At 39.5% G+C, this 21,493-nt stretch overlaps 2 protein-coding genes across 2 annotated transcripts; one reads left to right on the plus strand and one right to left on the minus strand.

Annotated features, from left to right (window-relative positions):
* Positions 1 to 484: 484 nt before the first annotated feature.
* On the minus strand, positions 485 to 9,017 carry LOC134676885 (protein CDV3 homolog). Its single transcript, XM_063535268.1, has 4 exons — positions 8,684 to 9,017; positions 5,767 to 5,922; positions 940 to 1,094; positions 485 to 644 (listed from the first exon to the last, which is right to left on the minus strand). The coding sequence occupies exons 1-4, from the start codon at positions 8,858 to 8,860 to the stop codon at positions 485 to 487; spliced, it is 648 nt and encodes a 215-aa protein (XP_063391338.1). The 5' UTR covers positions 8,861 to 9,017.
* Positions 9,018 to 17,008: 7,991 nt separating this feature from the next.
* Positions 17,009 to 21,257, plus strand: LOC134676917 (actin-related protein 6). The gene is made up of 3 exons (XM_063535298.1): positions 17,009 to 17,876; positions 18,618 to 18,782; positions 19,897 to 21,257. Exons 1-3 carry the CDS (start codon positions 17,192 to 17,194, stop codon positions 20,229 to 20,231), a joined length of 1,185 nt encoding a protein of 394 aa, XP_063391368.1. The 5' UTR covers positions 17,009 to 17,191; the 3' UTR covers positions 20,232 to 21,257.
* Positions 21,258 to 21,493: the final 236 nt, after the last annotated feature.

Here is a 21,493-nt window from a genome sequence, read left to right on the forward strand (position 1 = left end):
CGGTTCCCCAGCGCGAGCGGCTGCCGCAGGTTAGTGCTGCGCTGCGCCGCGCCGCCGCCCGCCGCCGTGCTCCAGCCGATGTTAGCAGGGGTGTACCTGGCTAGCTGTCGTCCTGCAGCTCGTGGAAGCGGTTCCCCAGCGCGAGCGGCTGCCGCAGGTTAGTGCTGCGCTGCGCCGCGCCGCCGCCCGCCGCCGTGCTCCAGCCGATGTTAGCAGGGGTGTACCTGGCTAGCTGTCGTCCTGCAGCTCGTGGAAGCGGTTCCCCAGCGCGAGCGGCTGCCGCAGGTTAGTGCTGCGCTGCGCCGCGCCGCCGCCCGCCGCCGTGCTCCAGCCGATGTTAGCAGGGGTGTACCTGGCTAGCTGTCGTCCTGCAGCTCGTGGAAGCGGTTCCCCAGCGCGAGCGGCTGCCGCAGGTTAGTGCTGCGCTGCGCCGCGCCGCCGCCCGCCGCCGTGCTCCAGCCGATGTTAGCAGGGGTGTACCTGGCTAGCTGTCGTCCTGCAGCTCGTGGAAGCGGTTCCCCAGCGCGAGCGGCTGCCGCAGGTTAGTGCTGCGCTGCGCCGCGCCGCCGCCCGCCGCCGTGCTCCAGCCGCCCTCGCGTCGGAGCCCTGCGGCCGCGGCTCCGAGTACCGGAAACGAGTCGTCACTGGAAACACGTACAATTTATTAATAAGTGATTTCTCAAAAATGCTTCTTGGTAATAGAGCCCAAGTGGGCGTTTTTGTAATTACTTACAATTAGAGTCATATCTTATAATTAGTGATATCTTTCTTTTGAGATTATACTGAGCACTTTTACTATAGGACCAACCCCGAAATCGCGAAAAAAAAATTTGCCCTCCCATAGAAAATTAACTTCACCTCCTTGGGCTTCTGTCTCTATGGTGGCTCGGTGTGGTAGCTACAGACACAGCGTGCCGGTGTGCTGGTGAGACGAGGTACCTGTGTATGTCGGGCGCGTGTTTGCTGGCGTGCCGCCGCAGCGGCTCGGCGCGCTGCACCTGGCGCGCGACGGGCGGCACGTAGGCCGTCGACGCGGGCTTCACCTCCTTGGGCTTCTCGGGCTCTGGAGGCGGCGCTGCCGGCTCTTGCTGTTGCTGGAAATTTAAAAAAAAGTTTACGACTTGTGCCAAATCTAGCCATTTAATTCACATCATTTCACAAAGAGGAATATCTAGATACCCAAAAGTATTCATTTAATAAGACCTAACATTAGGTAAATATGTTCACGGTGACGTGGCAAAGATAGTTCCTTTCAGTCAAATATTAAAAATATTTGTCCTGTCCGTCTGCCACCAGGCTGTATCTCACGAACCGTGATAGCTAGACAGTTGAAATTTTCACAGATGATGTATTTCTGTTGCCTCTATAACAACAAATACTAAAAACAGAATAAAATAAAGATTTAAATGGGGCTCCCATACAACAAACGTGATTTTTGACCAAAGTTAAGCAACGTCGGGAGGGGTCAGTACTTGGATGGGTGACCGTTTTTTTTTGCTTTTTTTTTGTTTTTTTTTGCATTATGGTACGGAACCCTTCGTGCGCGAGTCCGACTCGCACTTGCCCGGTTTTTTATATAATAACTAATCAAGAAGACTTTTTATCTTGTAACAATACGTTTCTTACGTAATCAATGTTTAATAGTGAGGATGTTAAGTGCAACAACCTTTTTTTGTTTGATTAAAGCATGAAACTTGGCACAGCAGTTCCTTATATCAAAATAAGCCGATTTAGATCGGTAGCCCGAAGGACCCCCCCCCCCTCTGGGGCCAGGGAGGGGGGGTCAAAGAACCGCTCCGCCCGGCTTCATTCTAAAAAATCTAACAGGCCCCGTTTAGCTAATAGGTCATATTTGGTATCAATTTCGGATAAATCAATAACGTAGAATTAATTTCTGTTATTAAAAAATTGCAATTTGTCGAACAAAATTAAAAAAAAATTAAAATAATCTAATTTTTCAAGTGTAATTTTTATGTTTTATTTGGTGTCAAAATTAAACTGCCTGGTTTTTCTACATACAAAAAATATGACAATAAAGCCTATTTAATGCAGATTTTAAAAACATAACTTTTATTTACCTTTATTAAAAGAAAATTGCATAAAAAAACTTATACCGTCTCGCGCCGGTGAATATCATCTTTTTACCGACATCGGCATCGTTATAGACAACATCCGAAGTACACACTCTGGAGACCGATTAAATGTATTGTTTATTGTTGTAGATCCTATTATAAAGATAGAAAAGCGTACATATATTATTATTTATGTATCGTTCAGTGAAAAAAGGGACCTTGGAAAAAATTATCACAGAGCCTCGCGTTTGTATAGAAGCATACTCGTATTTAATTAGTGCCAACCACTCCAAGGACTCCATGGTCGCTGTTCTCAATGAATAAGAAGTAAACTGTAAGTATATATGTCAGTTTCAATCATATTCTGGCCACAGTAGGGTTGTCTGAACAGTTTGGAAACAGTCATTTGCTTTTTGCTTCCATTCCCAAGAAGACAGACTGAGCGTTGAGGGGGCTTTTGACACAGCAACCTTCGAGGCCGTGGAGGAAAGTCTGAAGAGTGAGGGCATCTGACCGGCAATAGCGCAATGGATAGGGAAAATGCTAAAAGGTAGATCCATTACGGCGGAGCTGGGAGGAGTAACAAAGACGATTAGTCCAAGAAGAGGGTTCCCACAAGGGGGATGCCTGTCCCCCCTGATGTGGTGCCCACTTCTAAACTCAATGGTAAAAGAGCTCAACAGAGGAGGCATGTACATGCAGGCTTACTCTGATGATGGAGTGCTGTTAGAGAGAGGAATGGTTCTCACTGCGATAAGAGATATAATGATAAGAAGTCTCAGACAGGTACTGAGATGGTGTAGAGAGAGAGGGTTGGATCTCAATCCATCGAAAAAAAAGCTGGTGCTATTCACTAATAGAAGAATAAAGGAGATGAAACCCATAAAGATACAAGGTATAGAACTAGACATGGTGGAGGAGTTGAAATATCTGGGCGTTACTTTAGACAGTAAACTCAGGTACAAAACTTACATCAAGAAGCAGACGGCTAAAGCTATAAGAACACTGTTTCAATGCAAAAGGGCAATAGGAAAGAACTGGGGACTGAAGCCAGGAATGATCCACTGGATCTACAAGGCGATAATACTACCCAGGGTGCTATATGGAGCCGTGACATGGTGGTATAGAGCACATATTAAAGAAAACCAAAGAGACCACCTAACCAAAGTCCAGAGATTAGCGTGCCTCATGATGACGGGGGCTATGAGAATGACCCCGACACACGCAATGGAGGTAATGCTAGGCTTGAAGCCACTCTGGATTGAGGTAGAGAAAAGAGCCACCGAACAGTAGTACAGAATGAAAGCATGCAACGAATGGAGAGGAAGCTGCGTAGACAAGAGACACGCGCTGATACAAAGAGAGGCACTATCAAAACTTGAAATGTTGATGGCCAATAATGACCTTATAAAGAGGCAGGAGATATTTGACAAGAAATATAGAATACACATAGGAGACAGAGATAACTGGAAGGTGGAAGTCGGACACCCGACGACCATCTGCTTCACGGATGGCTCAAGAAGAAGCTCGATGAAACTAGCAGGAGCGGGCATAGTGATCCTCAAACTGGGAGAGAATCAGTACCACTGGGTAGATATGCTAGCGTGTTCCAAGCCGAGGTATGTGCTATAACGCGCTACGCAAGCATAATCAAGAAGAGCGTAAAACAAGAGGGCGCTGTCGTAATATACACCGACAGCCAGGCAGCACTAAAGGCACTAAAGAAAATATCAGTTACCTCCTCTCTCGTGAGAGAATGTCGAGAGGAGCTCAACTTGATAGGCAAGCAAAGAAGTGTCACGGTGGCATGGGTTCCAGGACACCAGGGAGTAACGGGAAACGAGAAAGCTGACGAGCTGGCGAGGATAAGGGCGGAGACGGAATACATAGGTCCGGAACCGGCTCTGCCTATGTCAGCGGATGTCACGAAGGGAGTCATAGAGAAGGTAAAAGAGATGGAAGCACAGAGAGAATGGGAAGAAGAGACTGGATGCAGACAGTCGAAGATGATGATCAAAGGTATAGACCACAGGAGAACCAGGTATCTTCTGAAACTAGGTAAGAGCAGTCTGAGACTATTGACAGGTATCATTACAGGTCACAATACTCTCAACAGACACCTCAAGATAATGGAAATTAGTAGAGACGCCTCCTATCCACATTGTGGTAAGGAGGAGACTAGCTTACACTTACTAGCAGAATGTACTATGTACGCGGCACCGCGATATAATACATTCGGTAGAGACACACTAAAAGAAAACGAACTAAAGGACGTCGAACTCAAAGATGTTCTTTTATTCTGCAGGAAAACAAAAAGATTTGAGGAGAATAGTGTGGGAATGCCGCCGGGACAGTAACCTGAAGCTCCAACTCCAGGGAACTGGGCTGAATGAACGCGACAAGCGATCGACAGCCCGCCTGCTTCTGACCGGGCGTCCCTACACTACATCTACATCTACATGTATAAGTTAGTCTATGAATTTACTAGAGTCGGTAGTGCTGCACTCTGGCGGCAGAACATTGCAGTAATATCCCATATTGAGAACAGCGACCATGGAGTCCATGGAGTGGTTGGCACTAACTAAATACGAGTATGCTTCTATACAAACGCGAGGCTCTGTGATAATTTGTTCCAAGGTCCCTTTTTTCACTGAACGACACATAAAAAAATATTTGTACACTTTTCTATCTTTATAATAGGATCTACAACAATAAACAATACTTTTAATCGGTCTCCAGAGTGTGTACTTCGGATGTTGTCTATATCGATGCCGATGTCAGTAAAAAGATATTCACCGGCGCGAGACGATAAAAGTTTTTTTTATGCGATTTCCTCTAAATAAAGGTATGTAAAAGTTATGTTTTTAAAATCTGCATTAAATAGGCTTTATCATCATATTTTTTTAATGTAGAAAAACCAGGCAGTTTAATTTTGACAATAAATAAGAAACAAAAATTACACTTGAAAAATTAGACACTATGAGTTTTTTTTTTAATTTTTTCTACAAATTGCTAAATTTTTATACCAGAAATGAATTCTACGTTATTGATTTATCCGAAATTGATACCAAATATGACCTATTAGCTAAACGGGGCCTGTTAGAATTTTAAGAATGAAGCCGGGCGGAGCGGTACTTTGACCCCCCCCCTCTCGGGCCCCAGAGGGGAGGCTCCTTCGGGCTACCGATCGAAATCGGCTTGTTTTGATATAAGGAACAATTGTGCCAAGTTTCATGCTTTAATCAAGAAAAAAAAGGTTCGACCTTTTTTTGTCACTTAGAACCCTAGCTATAATGGCAAATACAAATTATATAATGTTTTTGAACTACCAAACTCTTTGGTTTATACCAAAGAGTTTGGAAGAGTTTGGCCGCTGGTTGCCGACCGCTGGTTTATACCAGCGGCCCACGGGCCACATGCGGCCCGCCAACCTCTCGCTTGCGACCCGCGAGCCTCCTTGGCTATTTTGTATGTAATACTGACGAACAACAATGTCTGCTAAAGTCAAAAATATTATTAAAGTGCGGCCCGCGGCATCTTCGTTAACTACTATGTGGCCCTTGGCTGCTAAAAGGTTGCCGACCGCTGGTGTAAACGTATCGATTACGAAAACTGCTAATTTACGTATTACCTTTTACCTATACAGCTACGTAAATTAGCAGTTTTTGAGCAACTGTATTAAAAATAATCTTACTGGTTTATTCCACGGTCCCTTGGTCTTGCCACCTTCTGGAGCGGACTCCTCCGAGGCAGTCTGGGCCTCCGGAGCCGGCCCGCCCTGCAGCACCTGAATTTTCAGCCCGGTGTAGTCCTTAACTGGCTCCTCGTACTCCTTCCATTCTTCCTCCTCCTGAAAAAGAAACAATTCATCAGTTGCTGGTTTATGGTCTAATGATGTATTGTAGAACAATGATGTAGTAGTAACTCTATCTAGAATAATAGGGTGAATCAACTTTTTCTTGTCACTAGTTGCCATGGTTACGGTCTCCTGGGTCACTCTTAAAATACTAGTTATTTCGTATTTAAATGAACCAAACTTGAATTTTTTGGTAGTTATAAGGCCTTTCCACAATGGGACATCTACTAAGCATGTTTGTAGAACATGGTACATCAGCCCTTCTATGAAACTATGCTACTAATGTCCCCTTGCTGATAGGACAGAATAACGACAAAAATAGTTGATCAACCCAATAAATAAAGTTCCAATGTGATTGATCAGTACTTAATACCCTTAACCTAGCATAATTTAGTTTTAAGAATATTGCTGTGCCCTACCAGGGTCTATGTGAAACTCACTACGTCGGCCTAAATCGCAAACCTCGTAACTCCATTCCAATGAAACTAGTAATTGCTACCTTAGCCAACAATACTTATGGTCGCAAACCTTGTAACTCCTCCCTCGTAACACCCCCGGAGGAGTTACGAGGTTTGCGACTTAGGCAGATGACTATTACTATGTAACACCAATGTAACAACCAAGAATGCTATAAATAAATTATCAAAGTAATGGTTTTCCCTTAGTTTTCATTTTCTCATTGACTGTGGTTATAATACACACAGCTGTAAGTAAAGCCTGACCAGTAATATATGATCACTGTCAAGAGGGCGCTGTTATTCTCACGTATAGGGTGACAGTTCATATAGTATGAAAAAATTAGTTCCAGTGAAATTCCGCAACATGGCGCGTGATAATTCCTGGTCTGGGTTTACATTGTATTAATAACCATAATGAATACATAAGTCTTAACTGTATATTGTATTATTAGGTATAAATAATGTTAAAAATGCTTTATGTTGTTAATGTATTCCAATTTGTGCCGCTTTGGCATTAGGTGTTAGGTGCAATTTGTTATTTGAAATAATAAATAAAATGTAACGTAATGTAAATGTGTGGTGACACAGCAGACATCTGACAGATAAGATAAAGTATACACAAAAGATTTTATTTTCAATATCTCTATTAATACTTACTTCAACTGGCTGAAAAATCAATGAATTGTAATGTAACAGATAACAACATTATTTACCAACTTTACTAAGGGGTCATCCATTAATTACGTCACACGAATTTCTAGGTTTTTTGACCCCTCCCCCCCTCCTTGTCACACTTGGTCACATTTGGCAAACCCCTCCCCCTAGTGTGACGTCACATTTTTTCTACGAAATCGCCAAATCGAATTAAGTAAGTACCTAAGTATTATTAATATTTTATCAAAATATTTTTGACAATATAAATATTAGTAATTTTATAACCCAAAACTGCTTAGGAAAGAAAATAAAATGTTTTAAAAACTTGTTATTTAAATGTACAGCGAATAAAATAATTTAAATAAATTTTCGGTTACGTCACAAAGTTTGTGTGTCCCCCCTCCCCCATGTCACAATATGTCACATTTTCTTGACCCCCTCCCTCCCCTTAAACGTGTGATGTAATTAATGGATGACCCCTAATAAGGAAAAACAATATTCATTTCAATCCACAATTAGTATGAATAAGAATATCATAGTTTAGAATAACATAGTATAATTAATGTAATATAGGTAAACTTTATTGTCCATGTCTCTTGTAATATAGAGATGTAAATTATCAAAATTGTTTGGTTCAAAAAAGTAAGTAGGGGCAGTATGAAATAAATTATTTACCTAAAATGCTTTATTATTTTTCATAGTATTTTTGTGTCACAAGTAATTCAATATAGATATATGACAGTAGGTAGCGGGAGTCCACTGGATGCGGGTGGCGCAAGACCGGTCATTGTGGCACTCTTTGGGGGAGGCCTATGTCCAGCAGTGGACATCCTCTGACTGTTATGATGATATGACAGTAATAAACAACACACTTAACACCACAGGTGTCATTCATAATCAGTGACAAATAAAAAGATTAAGTAATGGCCCCTATTAACTCCATAACATATTGAGGTTACACAAAAAGTAACCTAATCTGCTAACCTCAAAGTTCATTATGCCAAACAACATTTAATATTGACTAAGAGCATTTATTTACAGTGATAAGAGACTCAACAGACCTCAAGTCACTAGATTTATAAGAACTTTTACATGTAGTAAGACATTAAATAAGTAAATACCTTTTCTTCACCAATGTCCGCCAAGCTAATCTGTACAATTGAATGAGTAAAAAAGAAAGTATACGTTAATTGAGCTCAATGAATGAATGATTGTCAAGTTTAACCTCTTGACCTAGAAATTTTGAATGAATGAATGGTTTATTTATTTAAAAAAGGGATCTATTGAGATAGGTAACCCCTCTAAGTAGCAGTTTCAATGCAATATAAAAACAAATAAGCGACGCGAATAACATTAATTACTAAATATGTACGTCGAAAGCATTAGCGCTAGTTATACTAATGACGAAGCAGTATTTTTGCCACATTAACAAAATAATGACAGTTTCACGCCTCGAATTAGCAGAAAATCGGAGATAGTAACAGGTTATTTCCAGTTTGACGTGACTGGAGGATATTGAGTGAGGAAATTAAGGCAGGGCTCCATAAATAATGAGCTGTGTAATCGTAAATTTTGACAACTGACAAAGAGGTCCCAAACTTGACATAGTACACTTGAATTTAGGTGGTTATTCAGACACTCACCCCAGCTCGGCCTCCCTCCTCGCCCTCCTGCGCTGGCCGCTCCTTCTTAGGCCTCACTTCAGATGCTTTCTGTTTGCCATCGTCCAATTTCTTCGCCATCTCTTCGGCGGTTGCAAATTTTTTGACAGACTTTTTTTTGCGGTCTTTTTTCGCAAAGAAATCGTCTAAATCGGCCATGACTTACTATTATTAACACTTGTATGGTAAGAACAGTGAACGTTTAATTACAGTAATATTAGAGTGAAACAATAGGGGGAATTCTGCCCCCAAACGTGAAAATGATTTTTGTGGCAAGCGTGGCCGACTGTTCTTTTTTTTTTAATGGCAGTTTCAAAAGTTGCCAGTGCTTGACAATACTTTTCTACTATGTGGTAGTTTTTTACCTTGTAGATAGTAACACACTGAATAGTGGTAATGCATTAAAAAAATCGATGGCGTAATTTAAAAATATTATGAAGTTATGGATAGTTTTTATTAGAATGTAAGTCTATTCGACAACAAAAATAAATGTATTCGGGCATTAGACGAAACCAATCCATTTTCTTCAGGTGTCTTAATGCAACAAGATCGATATTCATTTAACTTTTAACGAACCATTCGTTAGTTAACTAGTGCCCTTAACGTGACCTTAGTCTTATTGACCGAGCGTTAGCGAAGGTCTACGTTTCAGCTTGGGCGAAAAAGTTTCGTATGTCCGGGTGTTCTCCAAAGAGAATATAATCACTACGTTGTGTTCTCCTCTATCTACACGTGCATTTCTTAACCGATTCTCTTAAAATTTTGTACGCAGGTTCAATACTTAAGTAGTAAACTTAGTTTTAGTTTCCGAACTTATTTTTTAAGCTTATTGCGAGTCTACAAATCACAGAGCCGTTAGTTATAGTAGTAATACCTTTATGTCAATATGATACCAAATTATAATACGGCGAATGAACTAATGAACATGTTATGCTAACAAAGTTAAGATCATGTTACCGTATGCAAGAATTTACGAACGTTTTCCTTCGTTTATTTGTTATTTTTACAAAATTATTCACAGGCTATACAGCCTATAGGCTACACACAGGCTACAGGCTATAGGCTAGTCTATTATATTGTAAGCTTTAAGAAGATGAAATTTGGACGTATACTCATACTCCTTTTAATAATCTTTAATTAAGTATGACTCTAGTCGTTTATTCCCAAAAACGTACATAACTCAAAGATGAAAACAATAGAACCTAATTATGTTGTGTAAAACTTTACATTAAATATTACGACGAAGCCTAAAAATGGTAACTTTATTACCCATTAAATCTTAGGCATCCAAAGAATTGCCTATAAAACCCAGACTTAATAACAAGGCTAACTGACCATTTTTAAAAGCCACCCAGACTTCAACTATAGTACTATAGCACTAACTTTCAGACACCGACGTATTACTATATTCCACGCCGCTACAGCGGACGTGGGCAAAGAAGGCTTATCATCGCTACAAAGTAGTCGTATCGAATCGAACCAATACCCGATTATCTTTTTATCTTATCGCATTTACCTGGACGGTGTAAAAGTTGGCAGTGTACTAAAGGGATTGAAAGTCAAAATGTTGGGACCCCTGGCCAGAATTTCAAACCAGTTGGGGAGGAATGTGATGCTGAAGTCAGTGAGGAATGGATCCCATGGAGGTGTTCCTGGAGAGGTAAGTAGATATATTACGTAACTATCTAAAAGTCACTTAACAGTTTGGTACTTGAAAGTTGTAAGATCTTTATGGCGTCTCACGCACTTAGGAGTTGCGCGACCTCTTGAGTGACCTTTAGGTTTAGGCTCTGCACCTTAGATTGAAATTGTGTAAGTTATACAAAAAAAATAACATGCACAAATGTGTAAGTATATAAGAGTAAAAATGCACAATGTGCTTTTTCAATTGGTTATACATTATCATTCATTTGTTTTACTGCATCGCAGCAATGAGGAAAAGTTGCATAAATAATTAGTTCCACAACTACAAACTTGCCATTATTGAAGTTAATATTCAGTCTTCAGTCTTTTTCCTGTGGGAACGTGACGTCATACAACTGATTTGAATATCTACTTCGTTTTCAGTCGTACATATAAATATGTAAAGTGAATGTAATTGAAGTCTGTATATATATGTATCATATACAATTTGTAACTTATTTATCGTCAGTTATATTTTCATGAGTGACCTTGATTTATAGGACACTACGATCAGACCACCACCGCCAGACCAAACCAACAGACTTTTGACCAGATAAAGTTCAATTCGAGTGGTTCTAATCCAAAAGATAATTTTAATCATGAGTAGGTAGAGAAGTCCATAAACTAAGATCTTAAGTCAGAATTTACTTGGACAAAATTCTAAGGACAAAAATTGCGAGTACTTTCAAGTATATTAATAGACCTTCCATGTTTACGATTTCGTCGAACCTGTTTTCGGTCCACATACATATGTATTTATACGTAATATACATAATGGCGACTGCAGCCTGTGCAAACAAGAACTCCGATATTACCAACAAGGAAAATACGATCATGCCATCTCCTTTTATTAGCATTTTCACGAACAAAGAGTGAAAGGGATAGAGAAAAGGTGTCGATTATTGAGTTAGTAAGTTGATCCCTGGTGCATATATTCATGGCGTCGCCGGTTCGGTGAACAATGTAATCGCTCAGGATCTCTATAAAAACAATTTTTTATTACGGTGTAGCATGCAAGTGCAACGGTTTCATCGTCAGCAACGGGTGAAGTGTGTACTCGTAGTGTTTCTTATAATATGGTTAATATTACTGATATAATGATATTGTCCACATTGTAATAATCATATTTCATTGCATTTTAATACTATAGTTCGTTTTTTTTAGCATTAGAAAGAACTCCACAGAAGCAAGCGTGCAGTTTCTGCCAGGCTCTTTAATTGTTAATAATTATTGAATTATCTAATGTAGCATGGTCAATACAAATAATTTACTTCAAATTATTACTGCTATAAGCGCCGGATTTGGAACCACAAGCTTACTTCTGCGAAGTTCTTTCTAATGCTAAAAAAACGAGCTATAATAGAGCGCCCAACTATGCCACTTTTTGAAGGGCCCCACCATGGGCCCACAGATTACCAGTTAGCCGGACGATATCAGCCTGTCAGTTGATATTGTCCTGACAGGCTGATATCGTCCTACGAACTGGTAATCTGTGGGCCCCTTGAAACATATAGGTAATTTTATGCAAAAACCATACATACTAGCAGATCAAAATAACGTCGATTGAATTTTCTGCAAAGATGTATGACGGATGGATGTCGTAAAATGTGTTAAAATTAGCACTGAGCTGCGCTTCAAAACTAGCTTGTAATCTGTACAAACATTATAATTAAACTATTGTACAGTAACAGTACAATACATATAATGAGCTCATGCACATATTTATTTAGCCAGAACGCTGCATCGTAAAGATAAAATGAATCACTCACATAAATGTGTGAAAAGCAACCGACAACCTCATCGAAATATGCTTCTCGATGCTTTTTCATAGTACATACTCATATTTCCATTTCATAGTCCTTTGCATCGATCGTATACATATAGTGCGTTGAATATGACACGTATTTTTCATAATAAACGAGCAGATGGTTCGCCTGATGGTGGATAAATATCGTCGTACATACATGAACTCCAGTCAGAGGGGTTGCTTTTGATTACCTTGCCGGTCTTTAAAATGGGAGTACGCTCTTCTCTTGAAGGTTGTACGTAAAAAAAGATAGGCGGAATGATTCTTTCATTTCAAGCTAAAGATAGTGAAATAGATTCATACGAATTGACTACTTAAAGATTTTATTCTTTTTACTAGCCTATTTTGGTATCTCACTGCTGGGCAAAGGCTTCTCTCCCGTTCTCTACGACTCCCGATATAGTGCCTCTTCCGACCAGTTGTTGAGGAAGGTGTGCAGGTCATCCCGCCATCTCTATCTGGGCCTACCGCAACCATCCGCACACTTCTTTCTTCAGAGGGGAAACTAGGCTTTATTGGAAGAAGTCCTCACGATGTTTTCCTCCACCGAAAAGGGACTGGTAAATATCAAATGATATTTCGTATATAAGTTCTGAAAAACTCATTGGTACGAGCCGGGGTTTGAACCCGCGACCTACGGACTGCAAGTCTCACGCTCTTATCGCTAGGGCACCTGCGCTTTTTTTAAGTGTTAAAGATTATTCTAATGAAATGTTTCAGAATCTTCCATTCGACATCAACAACAGGGCCCGCCTCACGTTCAACTTCTTCTGGTTCGTGGGCACCGGCATCGGCGCGCCCTTCCTCATCGTGCTGCATCAGCTCAGGAAGAAGTAAATGGTAAGTCATATAACATACATACTAGCGACCCGCCACGTTACACCACGCCACCATAACTAGTGCTTACGTCAAATCATGGGATTAGTTGTCAAGCGGACCCCAGGCTCCCATGAGTCGTGACAAAATGCCGGGATAACGCGAGGAAGAAGAAGACTAGCGACCCGCCCCGGCTTCGCACGCGTAAACCTAAACAAAGTATACACCTAAACCTTCCTCAAGAATTACTCTATTGATAGATGAAAACCGCATGAAAATCCATTCGGTAGTTTTGAATTTATCGCGAACATACATACACTTAGGCAGACGTGGAGGCGGGACTTTGTAAGATGTAGTGATTTATACAAGGTGTAACCAAATAATCGGGATTTTTCTTTCTATGGGACAGGTCATCTAAGTAGGCCAAATTTTCGCGAATTCTTTCTCATACAACTAGAGTAGACACACAGTGAGTGGTAAGGTAATAATTAACGCACATGTAGAAACAAACCCAAGCGTGTACAGCACATATACAGAGACAGCACTTAGCTAATTAAAAGGCGAACGCAGGGTGTGTGCGAACAACAACACTTTTTCCTGACCATTGGTGAACCTTATCTCTTTGAATTAAGGTTATCAATTTAATGTACAATTCTATAACCGCGAAAATCGAAGTTCGCAAATTGCGAGCATCTTTCTCTATCACTCTAACTACGCCTTCATTGGAGTAAAAGAAAAAGATCACCGTTATTCACGAATTTCGGTTTTGTACTACGCCCTTCTACGCCCTTGTTCGTCCTTCAGACATTGTAACCTTCTGGCTTAGCTATTTTATTTGGGATGAGCTTATGTCACATTACGAATAGTAAATCAATATTCTAGCCGTTCCAGTGTTTTAGGGTCCGGCAATAAACGCGCAATGGCTGATTGTTACAAAGTAATGGCGCCAATAACGCGTGGAAACCGTTATTTTTGAGAGTTATACTTAATTTCTATACCTTTAAAAGCATATATATATGTAATAGAAAAATAGGTAAACAGCCTAAATTAAGGTAAGCGTAAATTAAGCGCAGAGGTGCTACCGCGAAAATCGAAATTCGTAAATTGCGGGGATCTTTCTCTTTTACTCCAATGAAGGCGTAATAAGACTAATATGAGTGCAGAGAAAGATGCCCGCAATTCGCGAAATTTGTTTTTCGTGGTTATAGCCCAGTCCTTAACAAATTTCAAATTAGGACCGGCAGCACCGCTACGAGAATGCGGAAATCGAAAGTTCATTGTAGGGATACCATGTTCACATTATAAATACCGTAACAAATAATTATGAAGGTTTTATTCGTGGAATAACTTATAAGTGTTAAAAGTCAATGTATTAAACATATTCATAATAATTTTAATTCAAAGTCAATACATATTACTTTTTTTCTCTTTCAGGTAATTAAACGAAACACCATGTATTAATTAACACAATGTAGATTATTATTTAAGTAATTCTCAATAAATTAATAGAAACATTTTAAAATTAAATGGTTTTATTTAAAAAAAATACTTTGTAATCTAAAAATCTACCAAATTTTGTGAACGCAATGGTAGTTTTCTAATTAAAAAAAAGTTACACTCCATTGAGTTCCTTGTTTTTCGTGAAGGGGAAATCAAAGAAAAATCATCAAAATGCTGGGACCTTTGGCTCGCGCGTCCAACAAGTTGGGAAGGAATGTGATGACCAACATCGTGAGGAACCACTCCCACGGCGGAGTTCCTGGCGAGGTGAGTTCGAATTTCAAAAATTTTGACATTACATAATCACGTATTTACCTTTAAAAATCGATTCATTTGTTTTGTTTTAATTAAATTACTAGTTAATATAATATTCATTTTCAACACTTAATTTGTGCATATTTAGTTTCGGTTAGCCGAAATATTTGTATAGTATTTTTTATAGGTTAAGCCTGTCATATTGAATTGAAAGATTCATTACCACATCTATTTTTCGTGATAAGTTTTAAATTATGATATTGAAGTTTTATGATTTATATACATTCAATTGTTAAATATGTGAGAATATGCCAGCAGTATGCATGTTAATGTACATGCAGCTACAATAATATGTTACACTTCGAAGGCCGCAAAAATATGTGACACTCTTATGGCTCTACCAATAAGATTGTGTCATATATTTTTGTGGCATTTAATGTGTAACGTATTATTGCAGGTGACTGTACCATCGCCCACACTGTTAACTATACACCGGTGGACCTTATGCCTTTTGTAATAAGGTCCACTGTTGTACAGTTAGGAGTGTTGCTATTTGTACTTCATCATCATCATCATCATCATCTCAGCCATAAGACGTCCACTGCTGAACATAGGCCTCCCCCTTGGACCTCCATACGTGCCGGTTGGAAGCGACCCGCATCCAGCGTCTTCCGGCGACCTTAACAAGATCGTCTGTCCATCTTGTGGGTGGACGTCCTACTTAAAATATGAATAATGTTCGTTCATTTGTACTTAAAATATGAGTAATGTTCATATTCATATTATTTATTCACAATATTTATAATATTCCATGTCATTTTTATATAATAGATCATGTAATTATTTGAAGCAAGTACTATATAAGTGTACATTTGTAAAAATCAATAACAATTAAAATATAATTCATATATTACGGGGGTGACATTGTCACTGCGTGACAAAACCCTTTAAAAAAAATAAAGATTTAAAAAAAAAAAAAAAAAATTCATATTTGGGTAACTTAACTAAAGGTCAACACTCAAATATTTGTCATAGGTGTAGAATGTGTGTTCGAGAAGCCAAGCCTTCAGTCTAGCTTTAAAACATTGCAGCGACAGTAATAAAAACTAAAATAAACAATTCCAGAACCTGCCATTCGACATCAGCAACCGCTACAAGCTGACGGCATTCTTCATCGTCTACGCTGGATCCGGCCTCTCCGCACCCTACCTGATCTGCCGCCACCAGCTGCTTAAGAAGTAAACAGGTAAAAAATCTATTGAACATTGTGTGAACTCTTCTTCCTCGTTCCCTCGTTGCTGAGGATCGCAACCACATGTGATTTGTCTCCATTTTGTGCGGGTCATAACTCTCGGGAGCACTCGGGTCCGTGTTATTATTATTATTATTTGTGAAGCAGGCAGGCAGTTGAAATAACTGATAATGCCTGTATCTAGAGCCATCAACCGAGTTTTCAGTGTTGAGTAGAGTTTGCATTGTGCTTGTCTAGTATTATTGGAAAAAAAATCAAAAAGATGTCTAACTTAGTCAGGACTCAGGATCCTTATATATGCAGAGAAATAGACAGCAGGTGCAAGCTATGCTGGCGCCATCTGCTAAATACTTCGACCGGCCACCCCATTAAGGTAAGCACAGGACTATAACCGCGAAAATCGAAGTTCGCAAATTGCGGGCATTTTTCTCTGTCACTCTAATTACGCCTTCATTGGAGTAAAAGAGAAAGATCCCCGCAATTTGCGAATTTCGGTTTTCGCGGTAGCCCTCCGGCCTCAGAAATTGTTAGGTTCCAGTTAGCAAAATGTTGGATGGAGATTATCATTTCTTTTTCTGTTGCAGGTAGAGCAATGAGCATCATGTGATTCCGGAGGGCGAACATCCTAGGTTAAGTTAGCAAGCTGTAATTAAATCAATAAAGAACTTAATGAGTTACTGAGCAATTTTATTATACCCACAAAATGATTGCCGCCATGTTTATTTATTTATTCTACATATAGGGCTCAGTGTTATACTAAGCACAAGGACATGAATTAGTTATAGTTTTATGTATTAACTAATAATAACATAAGACGAACCATGTGATGGTTCTTTACAATAAACAACGCAAACGCATCAGAAAAAAATAAAAATAAAAAAAGTAGACGCGACTTTTTGGGTTTGTTTAAGTTAAATTTTAAAACGTTCAGATTTTAATATTTTTCACGTATGGCAACACAGTTACTAGCTGTCATTGTCATAGTTTTCTCGTTCTCGGCTTCATCCGCTTGGCTGCGAGCTTTATTTTTAAGCAAAATTAATTAAAAAATAGCAGTAAAACAACGTCTAATCAAGTGAAACTTACTATTGGACCACCTTCATTTTTGTGCAATGATATTGTCGTTATAAATACCAGTTTTCCGTGATAATTTACGTTTTCCCTGCACTTCTGCATCATGTCGGACTCTTCGTGTTATATATTGGATAATGGAGCTTATACAGCCAAAGTGGGCTTCTCCACGCTCGAGCCAAAGATCGTTCCTAACTGCATCATGAAAGCGAAGTCCGAAAGGCGTCGCCCGTTCATAGGATCTCAGATAGACGATTGCCGGGACGCGTCAGGACTCTTTTACATTTTACCATTCCAAAAAGGGTTTCTAATTAACTGGGACACGCAGAAAACTGTCTGGGACTACATTTTCAGTAAAGAATGCTGTCCAGTAAACTTCAACGAAGTCCCATTAATAATAACTGAGCCTTTATTCAATTTCTCCTCAATACAAGAGGCGATGACCGAAATTTTCTTTGAAGAATACGAATGTCAGACGCTTTTAAGGATAAACGGGACAGATTTAGCTGAATATAAGTATAGAAAGACACATAACAATGACTGTACAGTTATTGTAGACTCGGGTTACAGTTTTACATATATAGTTCCTTATATAAAAGGGAAGAAGTATAAAGAAGGGATAATTAGAATAGATATTGGTGGTAAAGTGTTGACGAATCATTTGAAGGAGATTGTGTCGTATCGGCAGTTGAATGTGCTGGACGAGACGTATGTTATCAATCAGGTGAAGGAGGACTCGTGTTTTGTGTCGGAGGATTTTATGAGGGACATGGCTATTGCTAAAGACAAAGGTATAGTTCTAGCTAACATAGTTATTCACATATTAACTCATCATCATCAGTTGTTCCCTCAATGCTGAGGATCGTGACATCATGTCCTAATGTTGCTGACAAGTCTCTTCCATAGGCTTCTGTCACCCGCCATATGTACGGCTTCCTGCAGATGTAGATGCAATGGTGTAGTAACTTGTGCGCTCCATCTAGCGGGTGGTCTGCCACGAGTCCACACATTAACTACAATTAATAATATTTACAAGCATTTTTTGTTATTTTCCAATATTTCCAAGCATATCCCATCACTCAATTGATTTTGTGCATTACATATGGGCATCTTCACTTAAAAGTGTACCATTTACTTTTTTTCGTAAATCCATCAACTTTTGACTTATTTCTACTCAGCATCACGAGATTCACGAGGACTATTGATTTAAAAAGATAAAAATAGGTCCCCAAAAAAAATGATTGTCTTGTAACGCATTTTCAAATACATTTTGTATGGACTGGTACGAAACTGACACCAAAATCTTGTATGAAAAAATGGGGACACTTTTTTTCTTTATCTCTTTCAATAGTTCTCGTGATTCTGAGTCTATGTCTGCTTATTATTGTCTTCATCTACAGTAATAGTTTTGATGATGATGATGATGATATCCTGTTATCCCTCATCAGGAACATAGGGCTCTCAGAAGGGTTCTCCACTGTTATCGAGATAATAGTTTTACATGAAATAAAATAATTCGCAATTAATTACAGGCTCAAAGAACACAATAATAAAAGACTATGTGCTCCCGGACTACACGAGCATCCGGCGCGGCTACCTGCGCGACGTGGTGAAGCCGGACGAGGAGCTGGAGCAGCAGACCCTGAGGCTCAACAACGAGAGGTTCACCATCCCTGAGCTACTGTTCCACCCGTCAGGTAAAACTTGTTTATACTAGAGATGCACCGGATATCCGGTTGGTATCCGGCCTATCCGGCCATTATTTTACTATCCGGCCGGATACCGGATGGTAACATTGCTTGATTTCGAAGTAAACAAATTAGAATTAAGAAACAGACACTGTCAATTCGTACCTGTTTATTATTTTAAAACAATTTAATCATTCCACTGACTTGCACGCGCACTCATTTCGTAACTAGAAATGAGTCCGCGCGAACGTTAGGAAACAGGTCAGACCTGCAGAATGCGCACCTGAAAAACCGAAATGTAGGTATAGTTCCGCTGGCCGAATATTCGGCGGCCGGTTACCGGATATCCGGCCGATGTTTAGGCCGAATATCCGGTATCCGGCCAAACAACTATCCGTTGCATCTCTAGTTTATACTCTGTACCTTTAGGACTTTAGGTACTTAAATAAAAGTAAACTAATAATTTGTACATTTTCGGGTAGTTATAACATTTATTGATTAACCAACCAAATACAAAACCACCTGGATCTGTCACTGAACGACCTAACTTTAACCTACATTATATTTGATTATGTAATGTTTTCATCTACCCTCAACTGGCTTAAGAAGTCATTTGAGGGTAGATTTTGTATACTCTTTTTTAAATTTTCCGACTAAAGAAACTAGAGCGAGAAACGACCAATGGGTCACGAGAGAATATTGAAAGTCCTGAAACCAGCCCTGAAACTACTACCTTTTGAAGACTGCCAAGAGGTGGGTCCCGAATTTGGCAGTTGTTAGGTGGGTCGGGGTTCAGTCAACTTTGGGAACCACTGAACTAGAGATGGTTTTGGTAAAAAACCCAGTTTCGGCATTTCATCCGCAACCTGAGTTATGCGAAAACCGACATTACGGAAAAGTCAATATCGGCGTGGCCAATGGTTCGATATATTTTTGGCCGACACCGATATGTACCAAATGTATGCATGCGAAATCTGCGTGTATAATCACAGTTTCAAGTTAATAATAAATATCCATTTATTTTAAGATTAGTAAGTAGTTAAGTTTGTATAAACAGATTAAATTAGAAATTTATTTTTTAAATGTCGATTCCGATTCATGTGTCCATGTTTAATCTTTCCAGATGTCGGCATCCCCCAAATGGGCATACCTGAAGCAATCATGCACTCAATCGACTTGTGCCCCGAAGAACACAAGGAAAGTCTCCTTGCCAACATTCTGCTCTACGGAGGCAACACTCTTTTCCCCGGCTTTAGAGACAGAGTCTACAACGACGTCCGCTCATTCGCTTTAGATCACTTCGATGTCAATGTAACACTAGCTCCTAACCCGTTGACTTACGCGTGGGAAGGAGGCAAGGAGATATTCAGAGATACGGAGTTTTATTCCTTCTGTGTTACGAAAGAGGAGTATGACGAGGAGGGGAAAGCGCTCGCGTTTGAGCGGTTCGATATATAGCGGTCGAAGCGAGCGCGGCGGGAGACCGCTGCCTCGTGAAAAACAAGAAGTTATAGAAAACTAGGACCCTGAGGCCGCGAAAACCATAAATATTTGGCGTTTGCGTCCGTACCAACTGATTTGATCGGACAATTTAATCAGATTGGCGAAAAACTTTTCTCGTTTGGACAGGCCTTGTCTTTCTATCATTCGAATATACAAGGGCGAGGCGATAGGCAGATAACTAAATTTCGATATTCCTTATTCACGGTTTTATTGGCGTAAATTGGCAACATCGTTGCAATTGACATTTGCTTGACCAATGAGGGGCCGCCTTAGGACCAGTGTTTCCAGTTTAGAATTTTAAGATCCCATAACAAAATTGGGCAAAGGCAGTAGCTAAAAATAGTAGCATGTTGAAAAAAAAATCCTTAACTTATGAAAGAATTGGACTATGAGTAAGTTGGACAAACGCATCTAGAGCTCCGTACTGTAGCGTAATTCTTTTTACATCTTACAAAGCCAAATTTCAATGAAATATGAGATTTGTAAAATGTATTATTCTAGAACAAGCGTTGTTAAAATTAAATGCCTTTCCAGACCAAAAAAAAATGTCTGCAGCGGATTTGGTAGCCCACGCAGTGCAAGTGTCATTCATACGTCATTATTTCATAGAAGTTTGACGTTTAAAATAACACTTTCGCTGCGTGGGTTATCAAATCCGCTGCAGACTATTCTTAGTCTGACTCTAAAAGGCCACTACTCTCTCTGTTCTCTTGTGGCCAAAATGTAGTATAAATATAGTTAAAAGTTTAGATATAACAGGAAAACCAACTTAGTAGAAAAAGGTGCAAAAATATTTATTTAATGGAGTTCGAATTTTTACGTTCACGTTTTCAAATTTGCCGCTTTTTTCTACTGATAAAGATTTATCACTGAATTCCTAGTGTTGTAAGACTGATGTGTAATGGTAATGGCAAAATGATATTAGTATTACAAGTTGTAAATCATGTTTCGGTATTAAATATCCATTGCAAATATATTTAATAAAAGTACTTCCTGAGTAAGTGTTTCATTCGTATATAAAAAAAAATATTCCATGAAATTTTATTAAAACTACCTACAGAAATACATAAACGGGTATCCTCAAAAAAGGATTGGTATTCTAGTAGTGATTATTATATTCTTTGATTGGTAGCTCGTATGATACCTCTAGTTGCAGGCGTCCGTTGGCTACGGCTACAAACGGACCGTATGCTTTTTGCCAACGACGTGAAAAAAAA

This window comes from Cydia fagiglandana, chromosome 25 (genome assembly GCF_963556715.1).
Source record: "Cydia fagiglandana chromosome 25, ilCydFagi1.1, whole genome shotgun sequence".
NCBI lineage: Eukaryota > Metazoa > Arthropoda > Insecta > Lepidoptera > Tortricidae > Cydia > Cydia fagiglandana.